General features: G+C 41.7%; 2 protein-coding genes across 2 annotated transcripts; both read right to left on the bottom strand.

The window, feature by feature from the left end:
• Nucleotides 1–2,712: 2,712 nt before the first annotated feature.
• Nucleotides 2,713–4,401, bottom strand: LOC128739811 (cytochrome P450 4c21-like). Its single transcript, XM_053835313.1, has 7 exons — nucleotides 4,182–4,401; nucleotides 3,871–4,123; nucleotides 3,684–3,810; nucleotides 3,435–3,608; nucleotides 3,111–3,372; nucleotides 2,949–3,065; nucleotides 2,713–2,882 (listed from the first exon to the last, which is right to left on the bottom strand). Exons 1-7 carry the CDS (start codon nucleotides 4,399–4,401, stop codon nucleotides 2,713–2,715), a joined length of 1,323 nt encoding a protein of 440 aa, XP_053691288.1.
• An 11,368-nt stretch (nucleotides 4,402–15,769) lies between these two features.
• On the bottom strand, nucleotides 15,770–17,458 carry LOC128739810 (cytochrome P450 4c21-like). Its single transcript, XM_053835312.1, has 6 exons — nucleotides 17,239–17,458; nucleotides 16,923–17,025; nucleotides 16,731–16,857; nucleotides 16,492–16,665; nucleotides 16,006–16,429; nucleotides 15,770–15,939 (listed from the first exon to the last, which is right to left on the bottom strand). Exons 1-6 carry the CDS (start codon nucleotides 17,456–17,458, stop codon nucleotides 15,770–15,772), a joined length of 1,218 nt encoding a protein of 405 aa, XP_053691287.1.
• Nucleotides 17,459–25,844: the final 8,386 nt, after the last annotated feature.

Here is a 25,844-nt window from a genome sequence, read left to right as displayed (position 1 = left end):
GATAGTTTTGAGCGCATATGTACCGTTACTACGTAATTGCTGGAGTTAATGTCCGCATCGTGTAGAAGGGTGACGATCTATGTAGATGTTTCGTGACAAACGCTTAGAACACTTCTTTCTCGTCGACGAACCTACCTTTAATCGGACAAAGCACACTCACGATGGTGTAGGTAAAGTAACGGTCTTTTTTCCTCAACAGATATATCTCGTTGATCATCCTCCAGTCCATCACGCGAAGCTCTTTCATATGAAACTCGTTGGAGGGCGCATCGCACTGGTAAAATAAGGTCGTGTCGCTACGGGTATTCACAGCTTCTTGCCTTTGCGACAGATTTCCTGCAATGCTATGATGCTGAACTTTCGAGGGTTGTCCGGGTAATCAGGGATCTGTAGTTCATGATACCAGCCTTCCATTTCCTGTCCTCAATTCGTTACCTGGGTTCACGCCGCATTGAATTATCTTGTAGTCAATGTAGGTTGGTTTACTAGAGATATGAAACTGAGCCTCCTGACGGGGTTACCATTTGGATAAACAAGAAAAATTTTGGGGAGATCCATTCTAATTGTATTACTTAAAGGGAATATCCCCAAATTTTTCTCGTGGAACGTTCGAAAAGCGTAGCCTTGGGTCACAAATGCCTTTAAGATTTCACCCTTTTTTGTCACTGAAGGTACTGCGGACGATATTTGGTGGAGTATAAACTGAAAGCGGAGAGTGGTGGAGGTGTATGAATCACGAATTATAGGCACTGATTGGAGAGAGGGCGAAAGTCGATAGGCTTCGGATCAGATCCTGCCCTGGACCGTTCTATCAAAGAGTGCAGAGCCTCCCTAGGCTTTGCAGTGTAATCACGGTCAAAATCATATTCTGGTATGGCAACAGGCGCTCAGCGTTTCAGCGTTAGATGTAGGAATAGGAACTTACTGAAACAACTCGATAGCCATTACTTTGGCATCGTAACTCTGAGGCAGGCTATCTGCGACAAGACGGTTCTACACGCAGCCGGAGAATATCTACGATAAATCAATATCATTATCAGTAGTATTACTTGTTGATTCTTTTCGGTGAAAATCAAAAATTATTGATTTGGTGTGACGTTTCTGCCTACTGTTTTCCTTCGGCCATCAACAGACGTATGAAAAACCATTATAAAATTTCAGTCCTAGCCTTCTTCTTCTTGGTGTCATTTTTGTGTTCCGCCGGCCTCACCTCCAGTTTCCTCCCCGTTTGACCAATGTAGACCTTCCCATCATCCGTACAGTTCCGTGTGGTACGTACGGACTACGGAGTATGTTACGTTCGTCTGCTTGCCTGCTGGAATCGTGTCCTTCAGTTTGCTGTATTTTTTGCCTTAAACGCAAGCGCAATGTTATGTTTGCGCATGATTTTATTAAGTTTTTCGCTCAGTCCCGGGATGTATGTTATGGCAGCATATTTTAGTTGTGGTTTTTGTGGTTCACTTAGGGTGTTGTAGTGTTTGTGAACTCGCTCTTTTGTTGTTTTATTGATAAACCATATTAGGTAGTTGTTTAACTCTACGAGGAGGAAACTGGCGGAACACAAAACCCGGCGACTCGGCGACATATTTCGGAAGTTGAAATCCTACGGCGTGAAGCGGAATTTCTCTAACACCATCCGTCGGTACCGGGCGACGGGTTCGGCCAAGAACCGTGCTAGATCCGAGCGGCCGCGTTCGGCGAGGACGCCGGCAGCCATCAAGGTGGTGAGGGAGCGGGTTCGTCGAAAAATGAATCGCTATATCCAGAAGATTGCTGTTAACCTGGATGTGTCGATCGGGACTGCCCACACCATCATGGCGAAGGATTTGGAATGCAAGCCGTACAAGAAATGCAAGGTTCACGGGGCATGGGGAATAGCCATCTGTAGCACCTGTAGCACATCTGGAGGCAGCAAAATGGAGCTGTCGCTGTCGATCATCAAATATCGACGTGTGTAAAATTCGCGCAAGGTTGTCGAACGCGACAAACGCCGCCCTCAGAGGACATTGCGTTTCAACATTCAGTGGTTCGAACAGCTGGACGAAAAGGAAAAAAGATGTAAGTGGGTTGTGAGTGAACCTCCACGGTGCTTTTGAAGCAATTGCGAGAGAGGTGTTAGACACCACGCGTTGAAGACAGCGTCACAAAGACAGCTGAAGACAGCGCAAACAGTTGGTTTGATGCCGAATGCCAGAGAGTGACAGATGAGAAGAACCCGGTAAGGACTCGTATACCTACTGCGGCTGCACGTCAGAATAGAGAATGGCATAGAGAGACTACAGTTGTGGAAGAAGAACCCATCGTCTAAAAAAGGCGAGTAGGAGGAGCACGCGCTCCCTGGTGTAGAGGAACGATTCGCCAGCAACGATTTACTGCAATTTACTGACAATTTTACTGCTTATTTTGCTTCTTTTAAATTTAAAAATATGAATGCAAACGTCTTTAAACGTTCTAGGTTTTCGCCGACTTTTATTCATGAAATCTTTGTTAGATAAGTTAGTTAGGTGAAAACAGCTATTTCATGTGGATCGAATTTATTTCTATATTTTATTCCAAAACAAACAAATTTACCAAGCACTCAAAGAAACATACTTACTTAGCATTAGGCACAAACAAAGCTTCTATTTTCATAGAAATCATTAAAATTTCGTGAAAACTAAAAATAATGATCATTGGCTGGCCAATAATCAATATTCTCCGATTTTACGGCTTCTATGCCTTTAGCCGACGTTCCAGTTTTATTCCTGGTTCCTCGGATAATTTTAGCAGCAGACTATATTTCAACCGCAGATCTTTGCGGGACATCAGATCGCTTTTGAATCTGAAATTTGTTAACAAATGCACCATCATTACCTTCATACTAATCATGGCGTACCGGTAACCTGAAACAGTAACGTATTAGTTTATTTTAACAATATGGATAGGAATTAAACGGTATTCTTTCTCACCGATACAATTTCGAATGCCACCGCTAAATGGCAGAAAGGCAAAAGGGTGTCGGTTTTCGATTCGTTCAGGGAAAAAGTTATCCGGATTAAACTCTTCTGCCTCAGGTCCCCAGATGTCTTGGCGATAATGTAGATTATAAATGCAAATCATTAGTATTGTACCTGCCGGTACCTGGACTTCATCCAGCTCAATATCGCTCAATGGTGCTCGCAGAAACATTGGACCTAGTGGAAAATGTCTGAGCGTTTCTTTTATAAACATTTCCGTGTATTGCAACTGGCTCAAGTTTTCCGGTGTGAAGTGTAAATTTTTATTCGCCGGAAAGACTCCACTAATTTCTTGGTAAACTTTTTCCTGCAGATGTGGATATATGGCGAGCATATGTGCGACGAATCCCATGACCGTGCCAGACGTGTCAGTGCCCTTTATCAGAAATATAAATGCTAGATAGTTTAATAAATAACTCTTAAAAGCCACAAAATTACCGCAACGATCATTGTGACGACATTATCAAACATCTCAATGTCATTGAAAAGCTTCTGGTCATAAAGATCCAACAGCTGATCGATGAAAATTTTTGGTTTCCGGTAATCTTCGTCATTAGCTGTTTCAGAGAACGTTTCCCGTTTTGCTCTTTGTGCCTTAGCGTTTCGAAATACCTACAATTTTGATACGAGAAATGTTGCAAAATAATTCCTGTTTGTCTATATATGTACCTAATAGGTACTACCTACCTTGTGAACAAACTGGGAAAGTTCCGTCCGTGTTGCTTCTTCCATTTTATAATGTTTTGTCAATCGGTAGATAGATTCCACGCAAAGGAGAGGGTTTAACAATTTATTCAATACAAATTCTGTAATTCTAGAATAAAATTACCGAAAACTTGTAGAAGCACTTAATGCACTAACAGCAAATACTCACTTATCGATCAAATGGGAAAATTTATCTGCCTCCGGATCTTCATTGATGTTGCAGTCGATCGTAGTTGCACAAACCATCTCCAATGTGCATCTTGTCATGAAATCTGTGATTTGAATTTTCTCACCATCGGCGTACTGTGAAAGTTTTTTAGCCAGGGTCTGAGCGGTTCGGTCAAAAATGGGTATGAATCCATGTAAAATCTTTTGGTTGAATGAAGGATTCAATGCTTTCCGTTGACGTTTCCACACATCACCTACAGTCCGGAAGCAATATAAATCCAGATATGAGGTATGCTTATATGAATTACTTACTGTGCGCCACAAGTAAACCGAACTCAAATTTCAAAATGTCGTAAAAGTGTGGCTTCTGAACGCACTGTGGACTTGTGAGTATTTTCTGAATCATATCCGGATCGCTTGTACAGATAAGAGGGATGTGGAATAGCCATGCTTTGAATAATTTAGCAGAATTGTTTAATGCATTGAATAGACCGCGGAATCGTTCTTCTTCGGTTTTCCACAATAACGTCATTGCGTTTCCGACAAGTGGATAGCATGGCTGTACCGTGGGTAGATCCTTTGCAAAAGACATGCGCCGACGGAGGCGTACGTAAAATATGAAAATCACTAGTAAGAGTACTAGGATTAATGTTTCCACAATCATTGCCACTGATTGTAATCGACTTTTCGTAACCGACGGTCGGGGATCTTCGAACAGACTGGTTGATGAATGGCAATGGAAAGCGGCTTTAACCGTTTCAGTCGATTTAATTCGAATGTCAATCGAGCAAGTACTTAATGAAGATAATGGAGATAAAAACGGCATCTGTATATTACTTAATTGATACAATCATGCAAAGTATTACGTGAAGTGTTGGCACTTTAAACTTTTCTTATATTTCAAACATGTCATCGATTCGTAGTGAAAAATGTGATATACCTTTTGACCACGTTCTCATATATTGCCGATTTTTCTTTAACTTCAGGAACATACGCTCCCAACGAAGCGAGGAAATTAACTCTAAGCATTTAACTAGTAAAAGTATAAAAAATTTCTACTGTGTCTAGCGAATACTCTATGATGCACTACCTTCTTTCTTCGAGCAGCCAACTCCTTCTACCCTCTAAAATGATTGGGTCAGAAAGCAGTTGACTATCGAACAGGCCACCACCGTGGCACTAGGCGAAGAGCCCTGGAATACAGGAAAACACTGTTTTGATGAGTAATACCAACAAGAGCTTAGAAAATGTATGACGGAGAATTTAGCGCAGTATCGATGAGTACGACACCAGTTGACTACAATTTTGACAAACAAAAGACGCTAGAAGGAGCACAGTGATTAAGAAAAATTGGAATAACTAAGAAAATTTGCACCAATTGCGTAAGAACTATATCTGTAGGAACGAGAATGGAAATCTTATCACAAACCAGCACGAGGTGATCGGCAGGACGAAGCAGTTTTTCGATGAGTACCTGTTATTTTTTATTATTCAATTGGCTATCCTTCTTCCGACATGGCCTGATGAATTAAATTCCTCCAATTTATTTGGTTGTTGACTGAAACTTTCCAAACCCTGGGACACCGTGTAGTTGGTGCCAGATCTCGCACGCTGTGCTCCTATTATGGTCATCGTGTTTCTACCGGATTCCAAGCAAATAATATATTTCCAGGGTAATTGTCTGGCATTTTTGCGGCATGCCCTGCCTACCATATTCATTTAGCTTTGGTCACTTTTGAATACTGGAATACTGCGCGAGTTCATGGTTCACAAGGGGTTACCAACAGCAATGATTACTACGCACCTTTAAAAAAATGTTACTTTTGATTACTTTACTGATTACCAGTAATCAATCTCTTGTGATTACTATAAATTAATCATGATTACCAATGATTACTTAAGATTATCGTTGATTACTCTACTGATTACCTTTGATTACCTAATTAATTCGTAAATGAATATAAAAGTAATCTCTGATTACTACGCACTTACACGCCTTACTGAAAACCCTTTGATGGTTCATCATCCACCTCACCGGTCTCCTATACGCCACCGAAAATCATTCTCAGTACGCATCTTGCTACAACTCCGTGTACCTGTAGGTTCTTCTCGAGTATTGTCTATGTTCCATAACCGTAGAGAAAATCAGTCAGTTTTGTAGTGATGGCGGCTCATTGGCCGCCATTACTAGTGAGCTAAAGTAGACTAATTCGTCAATTACTTTCAACTTTAAGTGGCGTCGTTCGGCCTCGGCTCCGGTGACCAACAAATGCTTTGTTTTTGACGTATTTTGTATGCACAATCCAATCTTCTCTGTCTCCTGTAGTCTGACGCACTGTTCAGCCATCGCCTCAGATGTTCTTCCAAAACTGTCCATATCATCAACAAAGCAGACGAATATATTAGATTAGTACAGGAGCGTTCCCCACTCCGCTCAGTTTATAAAATCGTGTAGCGCTAAGTTGAATGTTGTATGACAGATCATCATTCAGTCTGATCTGTATCCCGGAAAAGTTATACCCGTCCATGATTTTCCATAGCTCTTTCCGGTTGAAGTTCAGGTATCAGGTATCAGCATCTTTGGCTCGAGCAGCACGTTCCTCACAATCATGTGGAAGATTTGTGCCTTGCCCATCTTGCCCGTGTCATCATTTACCTGATGAGGACGGGAAGGAAAACAGGAGGAATAGGAAGGGGTGGATGAGGAATTTGGACAAACACAAACATATATATACCGAGAGATTTTTGTACCCCCGAAGGGATACTGCAATCCTTGGTAGTTAACTTATCAAAAGTACACCCCCTGGGGGGTATACTCATGATAAATAAGAGCTTATAGCTCAATACCGCTTTCGGTAAGGAACATCAAAATGTCTCGTAATTTTAGTTTCCTAAAATCCGATTCATTTAAGACGTAGGATCCAAAGATCCTATGACGCAATTGTGCTACTGCAGGACAGTTGCAAATTACGTGATATGGTGTACCGTAGTCGGATTCACATAAATTACAATGAAACGATTCAGCTCGCTGAATCGTAGCCATATGATAATTTAGCCTGCAGTGACCAGTCAGTGATCTGACAAGAATACTGCAATTTACCTTTGAGTGTTGCAAAAGAAATTTCGCAACCTTCTCACAAGGCTTAACAATGAAACTTTTCGTTTGACGACAAGTTTCAAGATTTTCCCAATAACGCACATGTTCAGATTAAAACCAAGATCGAATCTTTTGCTTTATCCAACATGCCGCAATTGGTAAAGCAGGTTCCGGTCCGAAAACCGACTTTTCTGCTCCAGATCTTGCTAGTTCATCAGCCCATTCATTTCCGGTTATACCAGAATGGCCAGGAACCCAAACCAGATGAACGGCATTTAGAATGCTTAGTTCTTCTAATTGGGTGTGGCAGGCGATGACTGTTTTAGATTTAGAATTAGCCGCACAAAGGGCTTTTATAGCGGCTTGACTGTCAGAACAGAAGTAGATAATCTTGCCTATCAGTTCTTTCTGAAGTGCAAACTGAGCTCCGCACATAATTGCAAAGATTTCAGCTTGAAAAACGGTGCAGTAACTACCCAACGAATAGGATTCCTCCAATTCTAGCTCACGGCAGTAAACACCAGCACCCGCGCGACCTTCGTACAAGGAACCATCGGTATAACAGACCACATAGTCGGAAATTTTCCTTTCCATGTAGCCTGACATCCAATCCTCTCTAGGAGGAAAGTCACTTGAGAAAGTCCTATACGGGAAAGTACGCATGAGCGTTACATCGCTAGGAGCAAGGGCAAACTTGTCCTCAGCAACGATTTGCGACCACAATCGAGTATGACCAGTGGAACCGTCCACAGACTGCCAAAGGCCAATCGCGTGTAGTCGATAAGCACATATTAGTGCCTCTTGCTTCAGGTGGAAGTGTAGAGGTTTAATATTGAAAATAGCTTCTAGGGCGGCAGTAGGAGTTGTAGTAAATGCACCAGACATTGCCATTAAACACATCCTTTGAAGATGGTTTAGCTTTGTCTGGACAGTCACAACTTCCCCTCTCTGCCACCATACAAGACAACCATACGCCAGTATTGGTCTGACAACGACCGTGTATAACCAGTGTATGTATTTGGGTTTAAGCCCCCAAGAGTTGCCAATTGCTCGTCTACATTGCCCAAAGGCCATGCACGCTTTTTTAATTCGGAAGTCAATATTTGTGGACCAGTCAAGCTTGGAGTTGAGAATCAACCCCACGTACTTCACTTCGTTCACAACATCAACATCCGAATCGTAAAAGCGCAGAGCGCGAGCTCCATTGGTATTTCTACGTCTTGAAAATAAGACGATAGATGTTTTGCTCGGATTTACCGAAAGTGCAGTTTCTCGGCACCACGTTTCCACGACGCGTAGTGCCTGCTGCATTAAGTCAAATAATGTGCTTATGCACTTTCCAACTACTAGGATGAGATAGTCATCCGCAAAACCATATGACGGATAGCCTAGACCATTGAGTTTCCTCAATAGGCCGTCCGCCACAAGGTTCCATAAAAGAGGCGAGAGAACGCCACCTTGTGGACATCCACAAACACTTTGCTTCCAAATGCTTGCTTGCCGTAAGGACGAAAAAAGCAATCGGTTACTAAGCATTTGTTCTATCCACTTTATGATTATTGAAGGCACATTATGATAACGAGCAGCCTCCAAAATGGAAGCGAAAGATACGTTATCAAACGCGCCTTCAATATCCAAAAAAGTTCCTAAGCAAGATTCCTTTTGTGAAAAAGCAACCTCAATTTTATCCACCACATCATGTAATAAAGTGGTTGTAGATTTGCCACTTTGATAAGCATGTTGTGCTGAATGAAGAGGAACTTCTACTAAGCTTGTTTCGCGGATGTGGTGATCAACAATCCGCTCAAGTGATTTAAGCAAGAATGACGTTAGACTGATTGGTCTAAAACTTTTTGCTTGCTCGTATGTCGCGCGTCCACCTTTAGGAATGAACTTAATGGTTATTTCACGCCATTGAGTTGGGATGTACCCAATAGCAATACTACATACAAACATCCTTCTCAGAATGTGTTTGAAGTACTTGAATCCTTTCTGCAGTAGAATAGGGTATATTCCATCTGTTCCAGGAGATTTGTATGGAGAGAAGCTGTTCATGGCCCACTCAATCGCTTCAGTTGTGACAAGTCTCCGAGCAAAAGCCCATGAGTCTAAGCCACCTAAAACGATTTCTGGATCGTTTCGAACTTCAGGTTCCACACAGCCCGGAAAGTGACTATAAAATAGACATTCCAGGATTTCATTGTCATTCGAACAGTATTCACCGTTCGAACTTCGAATGTTATTAACCTGATAATCTTTCGATTTTGACAGTATTTTATTAAGTCGACTTGCCTCGCCGAAACTGGAAACGTTGCTACAGAACCTGTGCCAGCTCGTGCGTGCTGAAGATCGTAGAGCCTTTGCATAGGCTTTCCGGGCCTGCTTGAAAGGCTCCACGCCATCCCTCCGACGTCTATTCCAGGCTCTCCTGCATCGTTTCTTTAGTTCCGCGAGATGAGAGTTCCACCACGGTGTTCCTCTAGTCGTTTTAATAGTTTTTAGCGGGCAAGCTACTTCAAAAGATTCCGCAATAAAAGATGTTGTGACATCTACAGCCACATCCAAGTCGATCGATGACTCAATCGTCGGTTCGAATCCTTGAAATTTCGTCGCCAGTTCCTCCTCAAAGAGTTCCCAGTCAGAAAATCTCGGATTGCGAAAGGTTGCAGCGTTCAAGGAGGCACCCAAATGATCAAAATATATAAAGCAATGATCAGATATTGGTGTCTCATTTGAAACATGCCATTGTGCCAACTCATGACTGATCCTGTTAGAGCAGAGTGTTATATCTAACACTTCCTCTCTACCAGCTCGTATGAAAGTTGGACAATTGCCAATGTTGAGTATTCCGAGGTTGGTACTACTCAAATATTCCATCAAATTAGAGCCTCTCAGATTGATATCCGAGCTGCCCCAAATGATGTGATGGGCATTGGCATCACTGCCTACAATGAGCGGAAGCCCATTAGATTGGCAGTATCTCACCACATTTCTGAAATCGTCGCTGGGAGACGGTTCATCGTGTGGTAAGTATGCAGAACAGTAGACATAGCGCCTATGGACATCATCCACGACGAGTTCTACTGTGACTGCACAAATATCTCGAGTAGTCAACTCAGAGATAAGGCATGCACTTATTGACCTATGCAACAATATGCATGCCCTGGGCATCAAACGAGGATTTGTCATACCAGTTTTGCTGAAAGCAGCAAAGTTCTGGTTTCCAATATCCGTCGAATGAAAGTACCCCGTGCGAAAATATGGCTCCTGAACCAATGCGATGGTGACAGAGCCATTAAAAAGTTTTTCGCATAAATACAAATTTGCTGCCCGTTTGTGTTGAAGATTTATTTGTGCGACCCTAACTATTTGACTAGCGGAGTATATGCACAAACAATCTCCAACACAGATCAGACAGCAAATTGTAAGCGAAGCCAATTATATTGGCCAGAACGCACTTGGCGTAAAACCCATAAGGGAAATTGGGCAGGACTACTATGCTGTTCCCACGAAACGCAAGGGACAACAAAGATCGACCATACCAGAGCCCCGCATGGCACAGTAGGGGCAAGATGCCCAAAGCACTCCGTTCGCGACTGGCATGTTTTCACCCCTCCAGTCATTCAGTCATCGGCACGGAGGTAGACCTTGACTTAGGGGCTCCTGATTTGCCGACTCCCGGCAGGATCAGGTCCCGTGGCTCAATTTTTGCCCAAACGTACAATTCGGCACCAACCGCCAAAGGGCCTAACTGCAGATTGTGTAAAACAGACCGATTTAGAGTCTCTCTTTCTCTGTGCTAAGCCAGCTGAGAAAATAACTCTCTACCGGTGTGCCCACACCCCGCAGCCGCGCCCTCCGAAAAACCTGCGCCGAACTGCATGATTAGGTAGCCGGAAACCACACGGCGAGTGTTCCACCTTCTCTGTCTGCATACGACAACCAAGGTTGCGTACCACCAGGTGCGCAACTTTGGCTACCGTACCCCAGCCGGCACCTCGTGGAGGTAGAGATAGGAGTTAGAAAACAGAGGTGATATATTTGCACATGTTCACTCATTTGCCAGCCAAATTGAGTTGAAGTTACGCGCAGCCTTGTAGTCGATAAATAGTTAGTGCATGACGAATCCTGTACTCACGATCTTTTTAGAGCATCTGCCATAAATCTGCCGTAAAGATTTGGCCGGACAACAAACAAACAAACAAAGATTTGGCCGGTTTAACAACTTTGCACAAATCCGCTCGCGTTGAGCTGGAGTACTTTGTAAGCGGCATCGCGAACGGTGATTACGCACCGTTGGTCGGACAGATAACCTAATTATTCCACTGCTTTGGTAGCTACCCTGTACTCCAAATTCTTGAATCAGTCAGTGCAGATAAGTGGCCAGCTTCTATATTTAGGATATCTTAATAAGCTCCACTCCGATACCATTTTTCTTAGCCGCCTTAGTCTTTGTTAGTTTGTTAAAAGTCACCAGATTGCTTTATTCTACTGACCTCTTAAAAACTACTTCCTAATATTTTAAACCGGGCATTCAGTACGATGCAGCTGATATCAAAGTCGAAGTAGGTCATGAAACGGTAAACATTACGTTGTAAGCCAGTTATATTACTGAAGAAGCTGTCATTAGTTCTTCGATGCGGTATACGCGAGAAGGAATTGTTCCGAGTCTTTCTTTAATCCAAGGGCTAAGATGTCGAGTCTTTCTTGAATCCAAGGGCCGTGAATCCGGAACGTCAAAATATCCGATATGATGACAACGCCAGTACGTCCCGATGTGGTTGCAGGGGGTCTAGGCTCATTAGTCTCCAACGCTGTTCATAGTTTGGTAGCCGGAGCGTACCGTTTCATGGTAACCATTGAAGCCTACTTCCCTGCCATCATGGTTTTCTGCTCGGGAATGGCACCGCCCGCCCGTAGGTTTGGTCTCAATAGCTGGGCAAACAAGACAAGATAAATAGTCTCTTTCGGGAGTGGCGCTTAGAGCCATCCGCTAACTTTTGAATGACGTTCCGGTTCCAACTGTTCCGGTTTACAATTGCAGTTACAGAGCACATAGGTATTCGTCAAGGCGCTGCTGCCATCTTTCGTTTATCTCAAGATTATCCGTTCAACAATGCTCAAGAGGAGTTTTATCCAGCTCATCCTCTGCCTGCAAGCCGCAAAGCAGCTTTAAGTGAATGCGCATAATTTTTGGGGATAACTGGCGGCTTCAGCTGCCCGAGATTTAACCGATACTGACGACGGTACCGAATGTTTTTCACAATGCGGAGTATCTCAACTATCACTAAGTAGTGGTTTGAATCAATATTAGCGCTCCAGCAAGATCTGTTGACGTTAATAATATCTGAGAAGTGCAGCCAGTTAATTAAAACGTAGTCAATTCGTGTTTCTTTTTGATTTGGTGACCTCCGTTTACTGGGACCTAGGTTTACAGCGGTAGGAGTTCATGTTGGAAGAAGGTACTACGTACGGACATGTTCGATACGTTAAAATCGATAAGTTTTAGACCTATTTCGATGGGCAAATGGCCTGCTGACAGTATTGATTTCAAACGGTTTATTACAACTTTCGGTATAAGCTTCGGTATGATCACAGATGAGTTGATGATTGATAATTATGATGATTGTTGAATGACGTATACAGAGCCGTAGTGTGAGATTGTGGCGCTCTTGGTGAAAAACCGATTTAGCGTTCCCTCCTTTCTTAAATTAGTGTTCCTTCCAAGTTGTTTATTTTTGATAAGATTTTAAGCCATCAACCAGATTCTAAACCTAGGCCAAATTCTGGACTTTTTTCACCAGATTTTGGGCCAGATTTTGCATCAGATATTGGACCATATTCTAGAGCAAAACCAGATATTGAACCAGGACTAAATTCTGGACCTGAACCACATTTTGGTCCATATTTTTTATCAGATTTTGAACCAGAATTTGGATCAGATTTCAGACCAGATTCTGGAACTGGACCAGGTTATAAAGCAGGTTATAAAGACTTTTGGTCAGATTTTTTGAGCCAGATTTTGGATCCAGAGCAGACTTTGGGCCATAATTTTTTGATTTTTTTGTAAGCCATCAACCAGATTTTGAATCAGATTCCGGAGCTTGACCATATTTTAGATTTTTGGACCAAATTTTTGATCAAATTGGATTGTTGTTGGATCAAATATTGAACCCAGATTCTAGGCCTGGTCTGGACCTGCTTTAAAGTTTCAACTATATATTTAGGACCACATTTTCATCAAATTTGGGGCAGATTTTGCATATTTTGGACCACACTTTTGATCAGATTTCTGATCAGATGTGGGACCAGGTTTTGAACCACATTCTGGACCAACACTAGATTGTTGGCCTGGGCCAAATTTTGGGTCACATTTTTCATAAGATTTTGGTCTAGATTTTGGATCAAATTTAGGACCAAATTCACAAATTAAGCCAGATTATAAACCAGATTGGGGCTACATTTTTATCAAATTTTAGACCTGGAGCAGATTTTAGGCCACATTTTTAATCAGATTTTAAACCAGATTTTGCATCAGATTTTGAGCTAGATTCTGGGCCTGAACCAAATTTTGGAAGTGGAACTATATCGTAGACCATATTTTTTTTATCAAATTTTGTTCCAGATTTTGGTATAGATTTAGACTAGATTGTGTACCATGTATCAGAACACAATTTTTATCAAATTTTGGAACAGATTTTGAACCCAGATTCTGGACCTGAACCTGCCATATCCATATCCTGGACCTCTATATCCAGTACTCTGCTACACTCGAGAGCGCCTCTCTGAGGTTCAGGTTGAATGAAGTATATGGTTCGGTACGACCATAGTTAGATTTCATAAATCGATGATATCATCTGGTTGGGTTCCTTCTTGTAGCGGAGGCTCTGAGTTCGTGTGGGAAAAAATACAGATCGCTTTCTTACTTACTTTACCAGCCGAGAGCCGGTGGCTCGGTGGCTCTTGCCGTATCAAGATTTCCTCTCCATTGTTCTTGGTCCTGGGCTGATTGTCGCCAATTCGTTGCGCGTCTCGACACACGCAAGTCGGCTTCAACCTGGTCGAGCCATCTAGCACGTTGCACTGGAGCCGATGGGGTTCTTAAAGAGAACGGCGGCCGGTCCACCGTAGTCAACCAACTTTCGCCAGGTGTACGATGGGAATCTCTTCAAGTAGTGCTTGTAGCTCGTGATTCATGCGCCTCCGCAACTCTCCGCTTTCCGTTTGTACTTCGCCAAAAATAGTCCGCAACACCTTTCGTTCAAATACAGCAAGTGCACGTATGTCTTCTGCAAGCAAAGTTACTGTCTCAAGTCCGTAGAGGACTCGCGGTCTGATTAGCATTTTGTAGATCGTTAGTTTTGTGCTGCGACGTATGCTCCTTGATCAAAGCGTTTTGCGGAGGGAAAAGTAGGCTCGATTTTCAGTTTGAATGCCTCGTTGAATTGCCTTACTCGTATTATTGTCGGCGATACCAGAGATCCCAAATATACTAATATCACTAGCCTAATAGCCACCCCGATCGGTGTATCCTAAAACGACAAAGACGACAGACCAAACCCAGCTAGTATTTTTATATGTATACAAATGTTAAAAATCGGCTTTACGTACATATATACATGCTAATAAAACGTATTTGATGCGCAAAATTGGCATATCCGTGGTATTATGGAGGCGATATACGTGATGAGGACTAAACATACGTATGTATTTCACCGATATAAGTAATTATACACGACAATATACGATTAAGTCCGTCCTGCTCCGTACTGCTATACGATTCTGTGCTCTGAATATCGTATGTATGTCATCATTATATACGACTATTATCATTATATACGACTGAAAATCAACTTGGGCGGACTTTATTAAGCTTTAGTTACGATTCCGAATTTGGTAAGAATTATTTACGATAATTTTAGGTTATTGATGTACGATTTGGTGCTAGCTGGGAAGCTACCGATCACGATCCCATCCTATCCTATATCTAATCTACCGCCCATCAATCAACCCCATCCCTTTCAACAACTGCAGGTTTAATGCTCTCTGTGAGCTTTTCGCCACGTTAGTTGACGATTGAATGAATATTCCCGCCATATTAAGGAAACCCGTAGCACGCCATCGCCGAAGTGCCGAAAGGACGCTAGATTGGTCGTCGTTGATCGCATCCGTTATTCCAGAAGAACCCGTGGGGGAAAGACCACGGATTACCGTCAAAGAAACGTTCAGAATTTTCAATCTTCAGACTTCAGTATTTTCAATTCTCATAAATTCTTGAAGTTTGACATCCATTTTGATATGGTTTCGGTCATGTTTTAAGGTTTCCATAAAGGTAGGACGTTACTAGCAACATTTCCAGAACCGATTTCACTGAAATGGCCATGTCTCGGTTGTTTCTTGACGGATCTTCGTTCTCTTTTCACCAATCGACTGGAAATGAAATCTAGTTTTGGAACTAAATGAAATAAATATTGATAAAGTTTCATGACAGAAAAAGATATATGCAATGGAAAAAAATCAGTTTTTGACATACCCCCGGATAACCCGTAATATCTCCGGTCTCCACTGGCCACTACAATAATTGTAGTAACAAAGGCAAAACAGCTATTTTAATCCATGTGCATCGAATTTATTTTAATATTTTAATCCAAAACAAACAAATTTATCAACATGTTCATTAAGGGATACGCAGAAACACAGTTTCTACTCTCTTGTCTCTTGGTAAAAGACATGAAAATTCCTCGAAAACTAAAACTGGTGACCACTGACTGTCCTATAATCAATATTCTCTGATTTTCGGCTTTCATGCTTTTAGCCGACGTTCCAGTTTTATTCCTGGTTCCTCGGATAATTTTAGCAGCAGACTATATTTCAACCGCAGATCTTTGCGAGACATCAGATCGCTTTTGAATCTGAAATTTTTTAACAAATGCACCATCATTACCTTCATACTAATCATGGCGTACCGGTAACCTGAAACAGTAACGTGTTAGTTTATTTTAACAATATTCTAAGAAATTAAATTGCATTCTTTCTCACCGATACAATTTCGAATGCCACCGCTAAATGGCAGAAAGGCAAAAGGGTGTCGGTTTTCGGTTCGTTCGGGGGAAAAGTTATCCGGATTAAACTCTTCTGCCTCAGGTCCCCAGATGTCTTGGCGATAATGTAGATTATAAATGCAAATCATGAGTGTTGTGCCTGCCGGCACCTGGACTTCATCCAGCTCAATATCACTCAATGGTGCTCGCACAAAGATTGGGCCTAGTGGAAAATGTCTAAGCGTTTCTTTTATAAACATTTCCGTGTATTGCAACTGGTTTAATTTTTCCGGTGTGAAGTGTAAATTTTCATTCGCCGGAAAGACTTCACTAATTTCTTGGAACACTTTTTCCTGCAGATGTGGATATATGGCGAGCATATGTGAGACGAATCCCATGACCGTGCCAGACGTGTCAGTGCCCTGTATCAGAAATAAAGATGCTTAGTAGATAGTTAAATAACTCTTAAAAGCCATAAAATTACCGCAACGATCATTGTGACGACATTATCAAATACCTCAATGTCATTAAAAATCTTTTGGTCATAAAGATCCAACAGCTGATCGATGAAAATTTTTGGTTTCCGGTAATCTTCGTCATTAGCTTTTTCAGAGAACGTTTCCCGTTTTGCTCTTTGTGCTTTAGTGTTGTGAAATACCTGCAATTTTGTTACGAGAAATGTTACAAAATAATTTCTGTTTGTTTATATATGTATGTACCTACCTTGGTAACAAACTTGGAAAGTTCCATCCGTGTTGTTTCTTCCAGTTTATACTGTTTTGTCAATCGGTAGATAGATTCCACGCAAAGGAGGGGGTTCTTAAATCTATTCAATATAAATTCTGCAACTCTAAAGTAAAATTTCCGAAAACTTTAATTATTGAAAAATTCAATTTGCTAACATCGGATACTCACTTATCGATCAAATGGGAAAATTTATCTGCCTCCGGGTCTTCATTGATGTTACAGTCGATAGTGGTAGCGCAAACCATCTCCAATGTGCATCTTGTCATGATATCTGTGATTTGAATTTTCTCGCCATTTGTGTACTTTAAAAGTTTTTAATCAGAGTTCGAGCGCATCGGTCAAAAATGGGTATGAATCCATTTAAAATCTTCTGATTAAATGAAGGATTTAACGCTTTCCTTTGACGTTTCCACACATCACCTACAGTTCGAAAGCAATATAAATCCAGATGTGAATTAGGCCTATGCTTATATGAATTACTTACTGTGCGCAACAATTAAACCGGACTTATAATTCAAAATGTCGTAAAAGTGTGGCTTCTGTACGCACTCTGGATTGGTGAGTATTTTCTGTATCAAGTCCGGATCGCTGGTACAGATAACAGGGATGAAGAATAGCCATGCCTTGAATAATTTAGCAGAATTGTTTAATGCGTTGAATAAGCCGTAGAATCGTTCTTCTTCGGTTTTCCACAGTAATGTCATTGCGTTTCCGACAAGTGGATAGCATGGCTGTACCGTGGGTAGATCCTTTGCAAATGACATGCGCCGACGGAGGCGTACGTAAAATATGAAAATCACTAGTAAGAGTACTAGGATTAATGTTTCCACAATCATTGCCACTGATTGTAATCGACTTTTCGTTAACCGACGGTCGGGGATCTTCCAACAGACTGGTTGATGAATGGCAATGGAAAGCGGCTTTAACCGTTTCAGTTGATTTAATTCGAATGTCAAACGAGCAAGTACTTTATGAAGATAAAAACGGCCTGTACAGGGTGTTCAATAAGTTCGAATACAACTTTTCATCGTTGGTAAGTGCGCATCATGTGCATTCTGTGTATTGGTATTGGTGTCAGCTTTAGCCTTATGTATATAGACTAACCGACGTGCAAGCTGTCGACTTGATGTTATTTGTTTACCGCGCGCGATGAAGGAGTACCTCAGCTTCGTAGTAAAGTTGTTTGCGAGAGGTGAGCGACCCGGCGACATATTTCGGGGTTGAAATCCCACGGGGTGAAACGGAATTTCATCTATAACACCACCCGTCGGTACCGGGAGATGGGCTCGGCCAAGGACCGTGCTAGATCCGGGCGGCCGCGTTCGGCGAGGACGCCAGCAGCCATCAAGGTGGTGAGGGAGTGGGTTCGTCGAGAAATGAACCGCTCGCTGCGGAAGACCGCTGTTGATCTGGATGTGTCGATCGGGACTGCCCACACCACCATGGCGAAGGACCTGGTATGCAAGCCGTACAAGAAACGCAAAGTTCACGGGGTAACGGAGGCTAGAATGAAGAAGAGACAGGACAGAGCAAAACTGATACTTTCGCGGCACGCTGGTCAGGAGTTCGTGATTTCTGATGAGAAACTCTTCATCTTGCAACAGCCGCACAATGTCCAAAATGATCGGCTGTGGGCGCCGACGTTGGCCAGCATCCCTCCGTCTACCATAAATATCCCGCGGTTCCAGAGCGCCGCGTCCGTGATGGTTTGGGAGGCCGTATCCAAGCGTGGGAAGCTTCCACTGGTATTTATCGAGAAAAACGTGGAAATCAACACCGCGTACTATAAGACCGAGGTTCTGGAGAAGATTGAGGCCCCGGCACTCCACCTCTACGGGAAAGATCATTACGTCTTTCAACAGAACGGCGCACCGGCCCACACGGCGAATATCGTCCAAGCGTAGTGTCTGGAGAATTTGACTGATTTTCTCGATAAGACTTTGTGGCCTTCTAGCTCCCCGGATCTTAATCCTCTGGACTTTTATGTATGGTCGTACATGCTGGTCAAGCGGAGCGAACATAAAGTGAGCACTATGGACCAATTTAAGAAGCTCGTTTCCAAGATCTGGGACGGGATGCCCATGGAACAGGTGCGTGCCATGTGATTCTTTTGAGAAACGTCTCAAGCTCGTCATAAAGCACAAAGGGGGGTGCTTCCACCAAATATGTCATAAAGGTTCTCAATAAATAAAAACTGCTTCAATAAAAATTGACGCAGAAAAGAATATCTTGTATTTTCGTTTTTTAAACACATTTTTAATGTGTATTCGAGCTTACTAAACACCCTGTATATTGCTTAAATAATACAATCATGCAAAGTATTATGTGGAGCGTTGACATTTTAAACTTTTCTTATATTCAAATATGTCACCGGTTCGCAGTGAAAACTGTATCATCTGTTACACCTTTTGACCACGTGGTCATAGATGACCGATTACCTAAGCGGGCTGTGCATTAATTGCGTCTTGCACGAAGAATGATAAATTGGATAAACTGGAAAATTTTCAATAGATATATCGGGTAGTGCAGTGGCTGGTGGGATTTAAACCACAATCGTTTGGTTGGTATTTACCCGAATGCTTTTTGCGTTAAGCTACTGCCTCCCGCTAATATTAGATAGTCGAATATCTAGTTTTGTTCTCCCAATTCCATACATTCCATATACGTATCACACGCTTCCTCACCGACGATAATTATTTTTGTATGACTGCCCTTTGTTTCAAAATTACTAGTAAATATTCTAAACCTAGTTTTTAGCATGTTTCAGGATTTCAGCAGGCAGGAAATGGTTAAAACGGCGTTGTAAACCAGATAGGTGCTATAGGTTGTTACGAACGGACTGGGTGCTGGTAAGTGGGCCACATTATACTCACCAGCTTTACAGGGTCGTTTCACGGGGTCTCCGGGAGATCTTTCTTGGGCAAACTTTCAAACCTTTGAACGTCTGGTCACTGGGCGTGTCCGAAGCAAACTTTCATAACCATTTTTGATGACACAAAACAGCTTGGTTAGGCAGACCATACATTTTTTATTTCTTTTGGAGGGGGTGGATTACTTTGCATGCATTAAAGACGCTTACTTGTAGCATTTTTTTATTTTATATATCTCTGTTTGATTTCGTTGCGGCCGGGACGAACGGTGGTCGACTTGCAGGCAGGAACCAGGAACGGGACCGGAACTGACGATTGGAACGGGAACTGGCAATCACGACGGGAACGGGTCTGACGATGGGCACTGAGACCGAGCGGGCATGTGCACTGCCGGCACTTGCAAGCCGTATAGAGGGCGGTAACTCGGCCGTGTAACGGGTGGCCTAGCGTTTCGGGTCCGGAAGTGGGAGTGCGCACTTTACATTTTCTTCGCGAGCGACTTTGCACTGTCGATTGGGGTTTAACGTTTTAGGTGTCGGGCCGATCATTCAAGCCAGTCCCTACTATTCTTCAATGTTAGCGTCCAAAATGGATGCCACCGGCATGTTGACGCGGTAAACTGTACAGTTTTTCTTGAGACTGGGCTTACGTAACGTTCACACTTGTACTACACTTCACCCCAATCGACTGATCCGGCCAGGAAATAGCGTTCGTGTAGTCTTCTGGTGAATCGTGCAACGGATCTACGAATCCAACTTAACGAGTCAATCACTGAAACGCGTTTCTACAATTACTAACGGAACGACGGTGCCGACGCTGAACTTCACTCCTCGGTCCGATTTTTGAGGAAAAAGCCCTCGTTTGCGACCTTTATACCCTATGGCGGACATTGGTGTTGATCCCTCCTCTCGATGACTCAGCAACACGATGACAGTTCTTTCGGCGGGTTAACAATATTAAGTTGGTGTCCCGAGCAAAACTAATTTAATGGTACTTTTATGGTTAATTTTGCATGCAGATTTTATTGATATTTTTATTTAATTTTCTTGATCCTAATTTGCTTGCGAGTAGTTGTTGGGGATCTTCGGATATGACAAGCCGCAACATTTCCGCTTTTAAAATGTTTTACTGCTTGCCGAGATCTTTATTCAATTCGTAGAAGTATACAACGCGCTCGCGGACTGCTTCTTGTTTTGACGTCATTTTAAACAAAACTTGGCAAGCATAAATAAAACAAAAAATACTGGCAGAAAGAGAGGAGAAAGAGCTAACAAATACACACTGTCATTTCTCCCTGAGCTCGTTTGTTGTTGTGCATAGCGGCCTCGAAAAAATTCCAAAATTTTAGTTGTCACCCGTGAATAGTGAATATTTTTGAGTGCGAAGTATTAAGGGTCAAACAGAATGCTGCGTCAACGCGTCCGTCAGCGTTATTCTGACAGTTTTCCCATGGTTTTACTGTCAAATTGACGCTGATGGCTGCGTTGACGCAGCATTCTGTTTGGGCCTTTAGTGAAGTGTATATTTAATAAAATTCATGGTCCCTAGCAAAATTAAAATCGGCTCTGAGGCGAGCCATTTCAAACATGGTCGGCCGGAAATATTTCTGAGAAGATTAGATGAGGCTATTTTATCCAGCATTGAATGACCCGAATCAACAGGTAATTAGAGGTAGAGTTAATCATTGACACAGATAATCATTTTTATTGGCACAATTTGCATAGAAGGGTGAAGGATGCTATCGAATGTAATCATTAAACGGATCGCCAGATCGATTCCATTTAATTCAAAGATCAAGTGATTACAAACGAGACGTAATAAACATACCCAATGAAGTGGATATGAGTTTCGCGAGTAAGCCCGAGTGAAGATGAATATCAAAAATATATGAAAACTAGGCGACTCGACACGGCACTTCGTACTGCTACAAATTGGACTGAATGTTACAAATTATTAAGCTTTGAAGTTTCTTTGAGGAGTTCAGTGTTTGGTGTAGTCGATTAAATACCGGATTTTCAGAGAACGTCTTTATCTAACAAATGAAACTGGATTCTCTTACTATGTCAATGGCATCCCAGCCTCGTACCTATCACCCAGTTCTTGTTACCTAGCCACTTGTAAATCGAAAATTCGCATAATGTAAGGCAATCGAAACTCTTTTCCCTTATTTGGATCTTTCCCCTGTCCCTTGTTAGGGAAAACCTGCTTTTTTGACTCACTGGTGTTGAGTCCCTTATAACAAGTATCAGCATCTTTGGCTCGAGCAGCACGTTCCTCACAATCATGACAAGTAACATGTACTTATGTCTAGTTTGATGAAGAACCATTCATGCGTTCCGGAGTTATGGCAATGCATTCCAAACCGAAGTAACACCAGGTAATCAAATTCCTTAACATCAATATCAAATTTTGTTTTGAATTTGGTTAAGCTTCTGACTCGTGCTCGAGTTGTCATTAGCTCTGCGGTTAGGAGTCAAATGCATTACTAAGCCACTTCAAGTTTTTGTTGGATTCAACCAAGGCCCTTCGATGTAGACAATGAAAGTGTTAGTAACGGGCTACATCCTGCATTACGTCGACTTACGATGTGCAGTACTCGCGAACATGTTTCCCGTTGACGAGGTCGCGTCGGTCCCGCTTCATCAGGCAGTGCGACGGTTTCAAACTCAGTTGCAGGTGACCAAAAAAAAACTTTCTGCAAAAGTAAGTGTAATTTATGTGAGCCACTGTCTTTATGTCAAAGTGCGTGATTTTTCATGGTATTACCAAAGAAAGTAGCGGAGCGGTTCGCAGATAAACGAAGAAAAATGATCATTGAGACAAGCGGAGAATTCAGGTATGGAAAATTCCGTGAAATAAACATATTTATGTTGCAAGACGCAGAGCCAACACTTCTTCAACAAAAAAAAAACAGAAGAAAAAATAGTGTTGACGCTCTTCAAGGCGGCAGCGATAGTCTGAACAAACTGAATCTACATCGAATCTTAATCGTTCATAGATGGCTTAACAGCAGACTTGATCATAATGTCAAAATAATTCATCAATCGTCCGTAAATGGGGAGGTTATTAACTTAAAAAATACGGACGACAAACCCGTTATCTAGGGTGGCGGTCCCCTTGTTGAGATCTTAGATACTAAGATCGATAGGTACGGTAGATTAGGGCGCGATGTTGTTAAAACCCGCAACAGCGGATTTGAGTAATTTTCGCTGAAACAGTGCCACTACTGCTACAAGCGTAGCTAGAGGGGGTGCCTGGGGTACCAGGCCACCTCCAGAATCCTGCAGGCACCCTCCAGAGATTTTCCACATTGGAATTTAGAATCCGCAAAAAATTCAATGTATATGTTCCCACTGCGTGGAAGTTTTTTTGCCTTTCTACTATATGAAAATATAGTATAAAGGTATAGGAATCACTCGAAAAACCGAAAATCGAAAGAAAGCCTACCGGGATGAATGTCATATACCATTCGACTCAGTTTCGAAAACTGAGCATTTTCTGTGTGTGTGTATGTGTGTGTGTGTGTGTGTGTGTGTGTGTGGAACGCTTTTGATTGAGCCAACGTTTCTCGGAGATGGCTGGACCGATTTTAATGATCCTAGTGTCAAATGAAAGGTTTGGGTGTCCCATTGTTCGCTATTTAATTTCATACTGATCGGACTTTTAGTTCAAAAGTTATGTATAAAAATACGAAAAATATGGAATTTCATTATCTCATAGGTCCCTTAACCGATTTGACCAAAATTGATTGCATATGAAAGGAAAGGCTTTCAAAACCTTAACTTCAAGATTTCATGACGATTGGGCTTGTGGTTTGAAAGTTACATAAAGAAATGTGGAAAAAATGTATTTAAAACTGCTTTTTGTTGCATATAAGCATTAATTCAATAGGAAACATCCTACAATTTATTATCATTTGAAAGTTACTGTTGAGATCTATAAAACGAAACCAAGTTACTGAAAATCGAACGATTGATTCAAAAGTTATTCAAACTTTAACACTTAAGTGCCGTATATTAAACCGTTAAAATGTATAAAATCGAAATAAATTAATCAAGGGTCGATTGTATTCAATGTATGTGTTATGAATGTGTACGTATGCATGCATGCGTCTATTTATGTATGTATGTATGTATGTATGTATAGATGTATGCGTGTATGTGTGTATGTAAAATGTATGTATATGCGATTTACAATTTTAAAATTTGCATAGAAATACAAGAAGAGTGAGAAACATTTTAATTGTCATTTTTTCACTTGCTGTTACTCGCAATCGGACGAGCAAGACAAAAAGCGAAGAAAAGTATTTCATTTAATCATATAGGTATAGTGGTGTATAGTATTGAAAATACTAATGAGTTGATTTTCCCAAATGAATTTATACCAATTGCAAACAAAGTTTACGCATCAATAGATGCTTTTCCAATCAATAGATGCTAGAGCTTAGAAATTTTATATGAAAAAGAGGAAGAAAGGTTACTAATAATCCTGTACGATTTACGAATACGAATAAATATGGGTCCACTCATACCAGCAAAAATAACAAGCGCCGAAAATTCTATCGATCATATTTTCCATCCTCAAGCATGTTTATGGCGCTGATTTTGTTTCTTTTGCAAAAATAATTAACTGAAAGAGCGCCAACTAAGAAAAAGTCCAATTTCTCTTTTTCATTTTTCTAATTTTCTAATCTAATGCTCTACTCAGTTATTTGTTCAAATTCAGATACATATTATCTTTTTTGGATATGGATCTTGAAAAATAAGGAACGGATACTTAAAAATATAGTCAAGTTAATTATAGATGTTCCTGAGAAATTAAAATATAATTATTGCGCCAGTAGAAAGGCTAGGTCACACCGCTAGGTGGATTAATTTGGGTTTTTTCACTAAGCATCGCAAACACGTAGTTGTCATCGGCGTCAGTAGCCTAGTGGCCACCCCGGCTCATGTTGTTTCAAGCAGTCGTTTCCGTTCAACTCGATATTGGGTCACTCGTCGCCAATTTTCCGGTCGTCTCAGAAGTCGCAAATCTTTTTAGACCTGGTCGAGCCATCTTCAGTGTTACGGCTTCAAATTTATAAAGAACGTTTTGCAAAGGGTAAAGTAGGACGAATTCCCCCTTAAATGCGCCGCTGGATCTCCTTGCTTATGTTGTTGTCCGCGGTCATCAGCGATCTCAAATACACGAACTCGTCTACCACTTAAAGTTCGTCGCCCTCAACAGTTACCGTCCGTGGGAGGCACGCGTTTGTTTCCTTTGAGCCTTTAGTCTTCGACGCATTTATTTTTAACCCAATCCTCCTAGGCTCCGCTTTCATCGGATCACTCCCTCAAGAGTGATGTTGAATAGCAAGCCGTCACCTTGTCTCAATCCTCGCCGCATTTTGCAGGGACTCTAGAGTGTCTTCGAGTGCGATCAGTTGCGTCAGTTTATCAGGAAAATCGTTTTCGTGCATTATCTGCCATAGCTGGTCTCGATTGACTGTATCGTATACTGCTTTTAAACAAAAAAATGTGATGCGTGGGCACCTTGAACTTACGAGACTTCTGCACGATCTGTCCGATGGTGAAAATTTGGTCCGTAGTTGCGCAGGACTCCATGAAACTCTCCTGGTAAATCCCTACGAAACCCTGTGCTATCGATGACAGCCAGCATAACTGGATCATGAAGAAATTTTTTTTAGAAGGCACCCCTAGGCACCCTCCAGGAAAATTTCCTAGCTACGCCAATGGCTACAAGGTCTTCAAATATTGAAACTTTTGTACTTAATTGGTTGGAAATGGTCAAAAATATGAATTACACTTTTAATACCTCTAAATAGTGGACCCCTCATTCGCCAAGGGGTCTGACAGTTTAAAAAAAAATGAATTTTTAGCAAACCTTGAGATCTATATCATGTGATAATTCCTAAATTTGCAATGAAACAACTAACAAATGGCCCGGTTCTGTAAAGAAGAAAAACAGAGCTTTCAAATGGAGTAAATTTTTTTGGCGGTTATCTTGGATTTGGTCGCCATATTGGATTATAGCAATAAATCGTTGTTTTCACCCTGAGCCTCCCAACCGATTTTTATTTAAGGACCACCAGAGGAAAGCTGAGAAAAAATGCTACGAGAAACATTCATAAAATTAGGTGTTGTTTTACGAGTAGACAAATCTGCTGAGCACTTTGGAAGATACGGTACTATATGACACCTGAGAAGACAACTCAGGGAGT

The sequence above is a fragment of the Sabethes cyaneus genome, chromosome 3 (assembly GCF_943734655.1).
Source record: "Sabethes cyaneus chromosome 3, idSabCyanKW18_F2, whole genome shotgun sequence".
NCBI lineage: Eukaryota > Metazoa > Arthropoda > Insecta > Diptera > Culicidae > Sabethes > Sabethes cyaneus.
This window is presented reverse-complemented; position numbering and strand designations above follow the sequence as displayed.